This window comes from Dermacentor albipictus, chromosome 7 (genome assembly GCF_038994185.2).
Source record: "Dermacentor albipictus isolate Rhodes 1998 colony chromosome 7, USDA_Dalb.pri_finalv2, whole genome shotgun sequence".
NCBI lineage: Eukaryota > Metazoa > Arthropoda > Arachnida > Ixodida > Ixodidae > Dermacentor > Dermacentor albipictus.
The window spans coordinates 79,336,360-79,349,594 of NC_091827.1; the positions used below are offsets into that span (position 1 = coordinate 79,336,360).

Genomic DNA, 13,235 nt, shown 5'->3' on the forward strand with positions numbered 1-13,235 from the left:
GGGTGGGGGCTCAAGGCATTGGCTGAGTGTCTAATGCGCGTTAGGCAGCACTCAGGAAATTATAAGGTCTCACTTCAATGAACTGCATGAACGCAGTAGCCGGAATCCCGCCTCAATATGAGGTGTGTAGAAGACAAGCATAAAGATGCACGCAAAGCATGCACAGCGCCATTTGTACGAAGTGCGACGCACTTCTAGATCAACTTATAGTGAATGTGGTCAACACATTTCTTTTATTGGCAGTTAGGCGCTGTAATATTGAAATAAGAAAAAATAATTCCTTACCAATTGTTCTAATCACAATATCAGATTAAGGTCGTTGTATTTAAACGGAGTAAAATAGGAAAACAAATGAACTTTAGTGCGATCTGTCGTTAACTCTGGTGCCTATTGACTCTAATCCGGAAAGCTGTTTGTGCTCAAATCATGAACTCTGGAGCATTTTGCACAGAAAGAAATGGACGATGTCATCCTTCTGCGGTCCTTCTTTTAGCGAAGCACCGGTTATATCCCGGTTGCAGTAGTTTTTTCGCAGGAAGGTTTTCACTTCTTCTGAAAGCGGACATGAGGGCTGTAAAAGAAGAAAAAAGAACGCCAGTTGTTAGCACCAAGGTAGTTTAGTATTGATTTCTCATTTGATTCTTAGGTACTGATGTAAAAAGTATTGCAATGCGTGTGCTCTCAGTAACGTGGTGACTTCTGTAAAACTAAAATGGAAAGTTAGGGCGGCATTAAACAGGGCCAGTACATGGCTTGTTCGACTTTCTTCTGTCATGGCTCTTCCGAGCTCGCGGGAACATGGGAGACCATGTCTAAGAAAGCCAGTTTCTTACCCTTTGCACGTTACTTTTGATAATTATATTGTCCTTAAGGACGGTCTCTTCTCTAATGTCCTGCTGTGCTCATGACAATGTTATAAGGTCATTTCGGCTTGTTCTTATATTCCAAATGAATTTTGTGTGGGCATATAAAGCTGAGCCCTGGTTCTGTAAGCAAATGTTGAACTGTTAAGAAAAGTATCTCATGTTAATCTACAGACTGTTTATTAAGGCACGAAATCATGTACAACATAAAGATGGACATAATACCAGTGAAAAACGCACGATATTGTATTCTTGCTCCAATTAACACGAAAGTTTGGACAAACAATATCGAATGTATTCTTTAGGCAAATGTAATGTTTCGAATTATTCTTCAAAACGAGTTTTCACAAATTTCCGACAAGCTCTACGCCACATTAAGAATAACCAACGTCCCTAGCTTGACTAGGTGTTAATGGATCGGTCATTGTGGGCGATAATGTACCTTCACCAACCCCAATTACCTCTCCGTTTACGGGTTCCTTTTCACTTTTTGTTAGTTACGTGAACAATATGCCTCCGCTAAATGCTGTGCTGATGACGCTGGTATGTTTAATCATCTTGGGACGGAGTTCTTACTGCCTCATAGTGATCCCCAAAAAAAGCCTAAACTGTATAAACTACCTCAGTTGTACGCTATGGATACATACAGCTATAAATTATTTGAAATGTATGGCTGAGCTTTTCATAAAGAGGAGATCGCCTTCTTTGAATTACAGAAAATTTTAAATGCACTCTGTGATGTTGTAAAAACGGTCATTAACTTTTACTTGAAAACTACTTTGCGCAGCTTGATCAAACAAGACGCCTGCAATAACTGGAACTATATCAAGGGGATCATCGACTCGTTCATTACAATTTCGCGCTTCAAAAAATCCTAGATGATCTGAGGGTCACGGCAGCCCTGAATGTACAATTTCATATGGTGGTTTTTATTACTTCTCACGATATTATCTGTAATTCAACTCTACATATTTTATACGTTAGTGGCATATTTTATGAATGAGCTTCGCACATCGTCATCCTGTAGTGATCCTAAAGAAGCATACAAAGACACAACTGCCAATCACGAGAATATATATATATATATATATATATATATATATATATATATATATATATATATATATATATATATATATATATATGTTAGGTGAACTTGTGCCAAAAAAATGTACGTAACACTGGAGCCCAACAACACCGACAAGCATACTCTTTGGTCATCAATATCTGATCTCGGAGTCCGGCACATCTTTTATTTACGCATGACTCATCGTACAGTCTAATGTGACTGGTGCTGTGTGTACGTTCTGCAATGTACGCCACTATTTGCGTCGCGCACGTAACCTGATCCCAAAGGGTTTTCATTTACAATGCATGCAGGCGCGTCTTGCGCCCAACGATAACTTTGTACTAGCTTTAGTCAGTTAAAAAGCGGCCACCAGGAAAATATCAACAACTATGCGTGGCAATGCCCCCAGAAGCATCAAGAGAAAAGTACACGTATAAAAAAATAACAAATCAAATTCAATGACATTTCCTCACTTGCCTGGGCACTGCAGAATAATGAAACGTTTCAGTGGACGCGTTACGTCGCAGAATTCCAAAAACGACTGCTTTAAGAAACTTCACTAGGCAGTTGTAGCGCTAATTTAGCGTCATTTGAGAAAAACGTTGCTACATTCAAGCTAAGTGTCTAAAGCTATGCAAGGCGTATGTAATTACGTCAAATGCAAGGGTCGCCAGACTGCTGACAAGGGTAGCATTCCAACTGTAATGCCCAGACGCCGGCGAGTCAACGTAGGAGGTCGACGCGCGTTCGAGGTATCTGCAACGGCCGCATTCTGTGAAACTGGTAACGACAATCATGGCTTGACTCTGCTAGGTGCAGCAAAGGGTTAATTTCCCATTCAGATAACTTCACCGTCTGCTGCTTTATGAATACGTCGTCAGTGCAACATGTGTGACAGCGAAGTTGCAACATCAACAGCAGAGTCCGGCGGGGTATTGAGACTTCCTTCGTCTCATACCATTCCGATGGCCGATGCTGACAGGAGATTTTTTGTTAGCGAGCGATCTTAGGAATACTCCAGGTTGTTTAAAACATATCTCCTCTACGTGGAGTGTCCCTCAGCCAGAATAATTCTCTTCCATGTAAATAAACCCACCAGTTCTGCTCTTCCTCGTACTTGCACTCAGGAAAAAGTTAGCAACTCTCGTCCAGAAATTTTTCATGACGGCATGGGCCAGCTTATCTCCCCTATTGCGCCCACCTCAATGCCGTAGGCTAGCTGCCCCATTCAAGACGCGCCGGCGGCGTAGGCTTAAGAACTACCCTCTTCGTTACGCCATACCCCGAGACCACGGTACCCAAGCCCTACTACGTGCGAACAATCCCCTTTGTCTTCATAAAGACATGGCCGATCGTTGAGGAGAAAACGGTTGAAGCAAAATATACTTAAATTGCAGTATAATAGGCCTAGGAAACGATCAAACCAGGAGAAACATTCCACCAAGGGGCCAAATATTTTTGGCGTAGTTGTTGGTATTGCACCTAGAGAAGCACCTACAAGGAAGCTCCAGTGGTGACGTTGCGGTGGCATCCCTAATTCCCACGCCGTGGTTCGGGGTTCGATTCTCCATTGATGCCATTTCCTTTTTCACTTGGTGGGTCCTTTGTTTCTCTTTTTGCGGCAGATTCTGCGACGCGGTAATAACTATTTCCCCACTTGTATCTGGCAATGGCAAATTACAGCATTCAGTGCGTCCTCACCCCGCTTGAAAGTCGCGTCTGTTGCACCTTTGTGTCAGGCAATTAATGCAGTAATTGCCGTGTTTCTGACCTACATTTATTCCGCTATTTTTATTTGCGCTTTCATGCACATGCAGGAACGTACGTTTATTTCGTTGTATTTGCATGTCCTCTGCTGCGCATGCGGAAACATCGCAAATAGATGGGTTAAACACGTGACCGGATGTTCCCGTGTATATAGCTGTCCGGCACCAGTGAAGCCGTATTGCTTGCTTTCCTCTTGCCTTGCCAGATGTAAGAGGGTAAAATGTTTTCGGCATGTCAGGCATAGTGCCGCAGCTCAAAAAGAAGCGATAGAAAAAAAAAACTTGCTATTTTGCCCGAAGGGCATGTCACTTACATCGGCAGTAAGCTTGCGCTTGCACTTTTCGGCTGGTGCTTAACTACATACCTGCGTACTCTTTATATTTACACACGCAGACCCTAACAGACTTTCGGCTGTGCGCTCTGGAACAACACAAATTACAATAGCTTATAATGACATAGAATTCGCCAACTGGCACTAGTTAATTGTGCCTTTGTTCCTTTTTTAAATCCATCTAGTCGCGTTCTAATTTTCCTTTCTTCTGCTGATCTCACCACCACGTTTGCGAGAGCAGTCGTCATTAGGGCTCTCAGGGGAGTGGGACTCAACTCCAGCATATCCTGCTACTTCAGGATGTAGCTTACCATTTTAATTCTTCATCCTCCTGCTATGGCAGACGTCGACGAATTAGTTCAAGCCGTCACTCTCGCTAGGGACCTCGGCCGCTCCCGCATTTGCCACATTCTTCTAACGGAGAGAGCGGACGAATTCTTCGCTCACAGCGTGGACATTCTACATCCAAACTGACACCAAAGCGAACCTCGCCAAGATCTGTGTCAAGGATGAGGACATTCCGTAGGACTCATACTGCAACGTCTGACCACGGCTGCACATCTGCGCAAAGAATTCTCAGCGCCCTTACGACAGGAGACCATGCGCCAGCCAGCCAGGAACAAGACTAAGTGCAGTACCTCGCTGCTGAAGATACGGGGTCGTACGAATCAGCCAAAGAGAATGTCTACCTTCGGGATACGATCAGCATCCCTGAAATAGTACATGATCCCCCAATTGTGAGCTCATATTTCCCCTCGCCTGTGCCTGTGCAATCCAACCCGCCACACTTGCGCAACCCACTAATTCTGACGCTCCCGAGGCAGTCACCGCGCAAGTGGGGCCCCAGCTGGCACCGTCGATGATGGACAATACACGAGCAAGAGTGCTGCTATCAGCCCTATCTCACCACCAAAACAGTGCTAGTTCATCCACTTCAAAAAGACAGGTCGTCTACAAATCCTACTCAGAGAGACAGTCGCGATTCGTCGCCTGCTGCAGATCACAGCACTTCATCCACTACGCCAATAGGCCACCGCCACAAGTTTTCAGAACTCGCATCTAATACGCCTCCTTTCGGCCGCCGGCGCGCAAACGCCTCCGTCCTTCCCCTTCCCCCAGCAGCTTTTGTGATGGAGGAAAACTGGTCGCATGTGTCATATTAACAATCTAGTTGTAATGAACTCACTGTGGGGTGAAAAAACTCTTCGTCTCATCACCACCTCCAAAACTCGTCACGCGGCTCTTCGTGGAGCTAATAAATAAATAAAGGAGAGGATCCCACCGACGGCGTTGTCTCCCACTTACGGCATAGCTCCACCCAAGAAACGCGGAAATGGAGAGGAAGTCTCCTCCTCGCTCCTACGCTATGTCCAGCGGCTCACCGAGGAAAAATTGTGCTTCCAGCGAGGCGACGTCCGCTGCTGAAGAAGCGCTCGACTCTTCTTTACCGACGAGCCGCAAACGAGCATAAACAACCAGGTAAACAAAGCTACTTCCTGTCATGAAGTCAGCGTTCCGTGCGGCCAACGAAGGTTTCATTAGTGGTACCGTGCCAGGTGCCGCGAGAACGAGGGGTTCCGAGCGACGTCGAAAATGAAAAATGAATATACAAAAAACAGTACATGATCAAGTTTTACAACATGGCTCCAACTACCGGAGCATACTGTGGTAGGGTCTTTTGCGTCTCTCTATGTATGTCCGAGGGAAAGAGGTAAGAAAAGGGCATATAAGGTGGAGAACCTTATATGCCCTTTTCTTACCTCTTTCCCTCGTTGAAGGAATTCACTGGCCAATCACAATGCCGAATCGTTCACCACCTCCGTCGCCCCTCACTGATCGTCAGTGTGCTCCTAGGGTCTTGTCCTCAATGTGCTGGTCACGGGGATCTTGTATTCCACTCGATGCTCGCAGTGCTCATGCCTTAAATGAGCTACTCGTGTACGTGGTGCACCTGTCTCCAATGCGTCACAATTGGAGGCAAGCACCTGCCGTCGATGCTTTCCACCTGGAAGGACCTTTTCATCAATAATGGGCCACTTCGTGATGATCAGCAGGGCGACGTTGCTGTCTTGAAGCGAAGTGAATGATGAGGCGTGAACATCAACCGTGAAAACTGCATGTCGTGGCCTCTTCGGGACGGTCAAGAAGGTGCCATCGCTGTCTTGAAGCGAACTGAATGATGAGGCGTCAACATCAACCATGACAACTGCATGTCATTGGCAGGGCAACCCCCACTCTGAAGGACCGCGAGTCACAGCCGTCCTCTAGCCACTATGCCCCGTCATTGAATGTGCATTCCCGGAGTTCACGTATCAGTTTTTCACAGAGTCGGGCGTTTTATAGTTTCACATCAGTGACCAGTTAGCCAGGTTAAAAGACTGACTCCACTAGCTTGCACAATCACGACACCATTATCAGCGGTCGTCTAATCTGTGGCGTGGTATTTTTGATGGCGACATAATCGGACCCGTCGTTTCGATAACGCACTAACAACGCGAAGCTACCTCAACGACATCCTCAAGGTCCCTGTGAACGACGTCTGTTGCAACGTTCCACTTGCGCACCTTCGGCACATCGGGTTTGAAAACGATGGTGCTCCTGCGCGTGGTAGTAGCCAGTCTTGAGCGTGGCTCGACAAACTTTTTCCTGGACAGTGGATTGTGCGACAGGCACCTGTATTTCGTTCGTCTCCTACTTACTACAGTACCAGTAACTGTGAACTCTCCTCGTGCACAGACCATCCGTAGGCCGATCATTCCCATCCACCTGGCTGGTCCCACGCATCGCCGTTTCGGCGCACAATTTCTCGCACGGTTGTGTCTGTAAGTAACATTACGTCCACCGGAGCCGAGTACGTTGTTGTCTCCATCTACAACCTGCCTATTGATAAATATATGCGAAACTTCACGGCGCCGGTGAAAATTTACCTTGACTGTCCAATTAATAGGTATAGCAATAAAACGATTTGGTAATTTGGTATCCAACCCAAGTACTTAACACACAGGAATTGAAGGTTTTTGCGCAATGCTATCAAAATGATGGTTTCTGTATTTGTTTCTGCTATAGTTTCGTTACTGTAATATTAACCAGTGACTGCGAACAGTTCACGTTTCGGCCACATAGTCTTTGTTGCTTTCGGTGTTTCAAAATACCAATTATCGTGCGCTTTACGTAGGATCGGCTATAGCCTTTAATTTGCTTCACTAGAAAAGCGAGCCCTCAGTTTCTTCGGCACTGAAGTGAGTTAACAATAACATTAGCGCGAAACCAACCTGTATACAATTCGGTAATTTAGGTAGACGAATGATCATCAAAGCATGAGTGTGTAATAAAAGACATGACCGAAAAGGCTCTTAAGCGTATGCAATATCGTGACGTAGCGTACGACGCAGTAACTCACACGATCAGTGTTTGAGTCTTTATTAGTAATTTGCACAGCCGCATGATTAAAGCAGCTTATCAAAAATAAATAGCTGCTTTGAGCGACAAAATAAACGGTACAAGTGTCACTCGCGCCAGTCACCGAACAAAAGCTGAAAATGACTTGACGAGCGGTCAGCGGAGTTCACTGTTCGGAGAATATCTGAGGTTTGTTCGAGACAGTGACTTCAAATAAAGTAGTGCAGAAATTTAGTCTTGCGCTGGCAAAATGCGTTCACTGCTTCAGTTAGTTAACATCTCTGTTAATTTGTGGATTGCATTTTCGACTTAGACGTCATCGTGATCGCGAAATGCGGCAACACAGGCGCATTTACACCATTCACTTAGTAGCGAAGCGGGATTGCGGTGCTGCTGTATTTGCGATAAGCCCACCTTGTCAGATCATTACGCCGAGGGGAACTCAGTGGAACGCATTTTCCTTCGTGAGAAGACGCGTATCTAGGCTGTGGGAGCACAAGCGGTAGTTGTCGCTGCAGTGATGGCCACGCCGATGTGTGCCCACACAGACACGATGCGCCGCTAAACGCACCAAATGCGCGTTGACACGAGGGAAGCGTGTCGCAAATATTCCGATGCCGCCGTTGGGTGTGGCTTGGCGAAAAATCATTCTTGAACCACCACCACACAGGCCGTCCGCGTGGCACAGACGCCTTACTAAACTAATTGAGCTCCTCAAAGTAAAATACGTCAGAAAAATCGTACAGTACAACCTAAACACAACCAACGGACGTGATAGCGTCGGAGTTTAATTTGAATATAGCAGAAAACATAATTCTCTTACGCACGAACTCAAACACAAACGACTTTCCCTAGCGACGCAGCCGGCTTGGTTCCTTGAAACAAAACCATCGCCCTCGCCTCCGCGCAACCCCACAAAAGCTGCAGTTGCCAGGAAGCGTAACAAGCAGCAATAAATCTTTGAAATCTATCGCGTTTCACTCTTGAAGGCGAAGCTTAAGGTCCTCCAAATTCTGAACGCTTCGGCATGCTTACGCTCTACGAACCTTAAACCGAAACACGCCACGACCGTTCCATAACACAACTGCTAAATCCGTATAACTTACCTGTAAAACAAAGTTGAAGGAAGACTTCACACATACCTTTAGCCAAAGCAAAACTTTGGCAACTTCTAAGTCGGACTTTTTATTTTAAAAAAAATATTGAGTTTTATGTGCACAATTACGGTGTCATTATGAGGCACGCCGTAGTGGAGCATTACGAAAATGTGAACTCGCTGGGGTTTTTGAACGTCCACCTATATCTACGTACACGAGTGTTTCCGCATTTCGCCCCCATCGAAGTATGGCCGCCATGGCAGGGATTTGATTCCGCGACCTCGTGCTTACCAGCCCAACAACATAGCCACTAAGCCACCACGGCGAGTCAAGTCCCAGCTTAGCTCGAAATGAAAAAAAAGTTGGGCAGTGATTGCAGCACACAAACAAAAGAAGAACATACCAGTCGGGTACGTTGGCGGCGTCTTCGCAAGTGTAGCTGTATTGACTAAAGGCCTGGCCGTATCCGCAGCTGATGAGGCGTGGCTTGTCGTTGACACAGGTGATGAGTCGCGTGCAATCGGCCGGATGAGGATAGCGTGGATACGGGTAGAACTTCGCACCAGGGCCCGTCACTTTGTCCGGGCACCGGAATCCCACGATCGCTGCATCAATTCACTCTCGCAAATGAGAAGGCTCCCTCAACACACTCTCCACTCGCGTGGCTGGGGAAACGCGAAAGCTGTAACTTTCATAATTTATCACGACTTAGTACTCGTAGCATTTTTCCTAGGTACACTGTCCCTAATCGTTTTCCTACCAAATTTGGCCCATGGGTAGTCCATGGTTTAAATTCTAGCGCTTCTGCGATGACAAAAGAAAGTTCAAAGCACCCTCGGTCGACCAACTTGGGTAACTGGATACGTAGCACTGTGTATGTGCCGCTATTCGTTGAAATAAACACCAGTTAAATTTTCTGCAGTTGTGTGGTACACGAGATTTGCATATGAAGTTCTAAGGGAAACGGAGTGCGAATGTCGGGAGAACGACGGCGCCCAGGCAAGAAAAACAATTCTTGCAGATCCATTTAAAAGACAACTAATTGTAATTTTCTTTCTCCTGTGGCAACCAATTCTTTCAGCATGGGCAAGTTGACTTGCTTGATGCACGTATAGGGTGCACACTAATAGCACCGAGATCGAGGACTTGCGACAGCACAATAAGCATGCATCAAGAAAATAATTATTGAGGTTGCATATTACCCCGACATGGAAGCAAAGACTTAGTAGGAGGGAGCAGGAGACAGCAGAGCGAAAGCTAAACTTCGGCTGGTAATTCGTACAACGAAGTCACAAGAAGTCAAATCCTCCGTATCGTGCAGCAGTCACGCTAAACAACGTCGCAGAATTGTGTAAAACATATGGAACTTGTTTCTAAATATTTTGGTCTAGCATTGCTTTATTGAGTACGAAAAACACCTGCATACTGATATGTAATGCTGTCATGCATGGGCTCCGTGATAACTAAGTATAGCCTCTGTTGAGTTTGTTAAGCTCTTTTGTGATGCAAAGCCACCAGTTCTTAATGGATGGTGCCGGATCAACAGTCCTCTCTGGGTAACAAATACAAATAGCAAAGGCTATGCTTTTTCTGGCTGCATGCCGTGGAAGTGATTGGGTGAGCCAGAAACTCTTCAGGGATGTCCGGTTTAGGATAGCACCCATGGAACATGTATGTTGCCGTAGCTTAATCTTCCCTAGCTGATTCTGCCGGTTAGTGCGGTACATCTTTTCTACTTATTCAAGAATCAAATCAATGAGAAATACTTCCCATCACTGTAGTGTCGTTACTGATATTCTTATGAAGTGGTTCTTGAGAAGTCTGCAGCTGTATCCCCTGATTTCGCCTTAGGCGGAACGCATCACGTGGACTGTAAATGAAACTTGTTGGTACATATGTATGTTTATATTTGGGGACATCGTGAAAGCCATTCAATGAATGCAAGAGATTTAACAAAGAGCATTGCATACTCATGCCGCATACACAATCCCGCGACCTCTGTAACCAATGTCGTCATCAAAGAGGTTAGTTAACGAGCGGTGTATAGGTACACAGTACCACATGATCAACGACCCAAGTTTGCTAGACCGGGCGTTTTTAACCTTGTTTCCCCGCACAACAGCCCGACGCGTTGCCATTCGGGATCGAATCCCGGCCACGGCGGCCGCATTTCGATGGGGGCGAAATGCGAAAACACCCGTGTACTTAGATTTAGGTGCACGTTAAAGAACCCCAGGTGGTCAAAATTCCCGGAGCCCCCCACTACGGCGTGCCTCATAATCAGAAAGTGGTTTTGGCACGTAAAACCCCATATATTATTATTCAACCATGGACTACCCTGACTCAAGTTAAAAGAGAAGCAGAGACAGACAGACAGACAGACAGACAGACAGACAGACAGACAGACAGACAGACAGACAGACAGACAGACAGACAGACAGACAGACAGACAGACAGACAGACAGACAGACAGACAGACAGACAGACAGACAGACAGACAGACAGACAGACAGACAGACAGACAGACAGACAGACAGACAGACAGACAGACAGACAGACAGACAGACAGACAGACAGACAGACAGACAGACAGACAGACAGACAGACAGACAGACAGACAGACAGACAGACAGACAGACAGACAGACAGACAGACAGACAGACAGACAGACAGACAGACAGACAGACAGACAGACAGACAGACAGACAGACAGACAGACAGACAGACAGACAGACAGACAGACAGACAGACAGACAGACAGACAGACAGACAGACAGACAGACAGACAGACAGACAGACAGACAGACAGACAGACAGACAGACAGACAGACAGACAGACAGACAGACAGACAGACAGACAGGCAGACAGACAGACAGACAGACAGACAGACAGACAGACAGACAGAACCCGGGAAGTTCGCGAAGCACACTAAGAATGTTATTCGCATTAAACTTATTTACAGCGGGCTTAAAAATGAATTATGCGTTTTACGTGCTAGAACCGTGATCTCATTATGAGACACGCCCTAATGGGTGACTATGAATTAAATTTAACCACGTGGGGTTCTTTCACATGCGCCTAAATCTAAGTACACGGTTGTTTTTTGTATTTCTCCAACATCGAAATGCGGCCGCCATGGCCCGGATTCGATCCCGCGCCCTCGTGCTCAACATAAAAGGCACTAAGCAACCACGGCGATTTACAACGTGCTACCAGGGCCCCGCCGTCATCTTGTTGCACGCTGTGTATGCATCAGAATTCGCAGATGGAGGTGCAAAAATATAAATGTAGAATAAACATTCTAAAAAATTCCTATTTGACGCAATTTATAAATAGACATCACTTACTAGCTGCAGCTGTTTGATAACGATTTATCACGTTCTAATTTCATATCTCATTTCATAATACTACGTGTACTTTCGACATTGTTGTCTATATGTTGTTGTGCCTATGTTGTTCATTTTTCGCATGCACAAGCTGTAGTATACATGCACAAGCTGGATTTCTGTCTGTATTTCTTTTATGTGCCTCGTATGTGACGTCGCTATGCACTGGGGGTAAATGTGAAAAGCAAGTCATTGGCCCCGCCACGCCCGCTCATGACGGCACCTCTGACAGCCTAGGCCGGGATAACATCAAGAAAAAAAGCGAGCTTCATATAATAAATTATCGGCTCCGTGCTACTTCCTGCGGAATAATATTCCCCTCGTACACTGGGTTGCCTTCACATCGGGTACGTTTTCGCATCATGTTCAAAAAATGTTGCACTCGCCTTTCAAGTTTGGTTCGAAACACGGAACAGTGAGGCATTTCGTTGCGCCAGGTCTATCTTGAGTCGGCGAAGGTGAGCAATACGAAAAATGATCGAACCTTCAGAGTCACATCCGTCGACTAGGTCTGGCCAGTTGCAGGAGTGGGTGACGTCATCATACGCCAGTCCCGGTTCACAGTTGGTCAAGTTGGCGAGCCCGAACTCGCATTTGAAGTACTGCAAGCAGCTGCCACTGGGGAAGATTCCAAACTGCCATGGACAGTCAGGAGAAGGAATGGGACCAGCTGCAAATAGAGAAAGATGGTGTTCATTCGCTTGGTTCATAAATCCTTAACTGCCGATGACAGGATAGTTTGTCATCCCCACGAACGCCCTGTGGTGCCCATAACGAGCAAACGCGCGGTGAGATTTCTGCCGTTTTCGCACATGTGTACACGTGTTGTTTCTTGTAATTTTCACTAATCAATGATATACAATAATTTTCGCAATATGTTTCGACAAGACCCGTAAAAATGCAGTAGGCATTTCTAGTGTCATATTTTTTAGCGGATATTGACATAAGATTTGCATGCCTGAAAAAGATTGCACTCAAAAGTTTTTCATGAAATTTGTCCTGCAAATAAGGGCTTAATATGGGATGACACGTTACAAAGTCAGTAGAAAGTCCCTATAGGGTATGAAGAACTTTATTGGGGTCCTGAGGGATCAGTCTGGGACTGATGCGGCACGCTCCTACGTTGGTATGATTATATGGATTTCTATAGGAACGCAAATGTTTTAATTCAGGATACTGCGAGAGAATTACGGGTAGAGAGCATACGGGACTACTTCAATAGGAGCGAGAACAAGACAAGAAAGTTTGATATTGTCTTCACAATATAGACATATACAGGTAGATCACCATAAATCAAACTGCTCAGGATTTTTTAGACCCAT

At 45.7% G+C, this 13,235-nt stretch overlaps 1 protein-coding gene across 1 annotated transcript in view; it reads right to left on the reverse strand.

The window, feature by feature from the left end:
• Window positions 1-214: 214 nt before the first annotated feature.
• LOC135899052 (protein obstructor-E-like) overlaps window positions 215-13,235 on the reverse strand; it is a 30,509-nt gene continuing 17,488 nt past the window's right edge. Inside the window, exons 3-5 of the mRNA XM_065428298.2 lie at window positions 12,398-12,583; window positions 8,930-9,131; window positions 215-571 (exon numbers count right to left, since the gene is read on the reverse strand). Of these exons, the coding sequence (XP_065284370.1) occupies window positions 544-571; window positions 8,930-9,131; window positions 12,398-12,583 (416 nt within the window). The 3' untranslated portion in view covers window positions 215-543. The remainder of the gene's footprint in view (window positions 572-8,929; window positions 9,132-12,397; window positions 12,584-13,235) is intronic.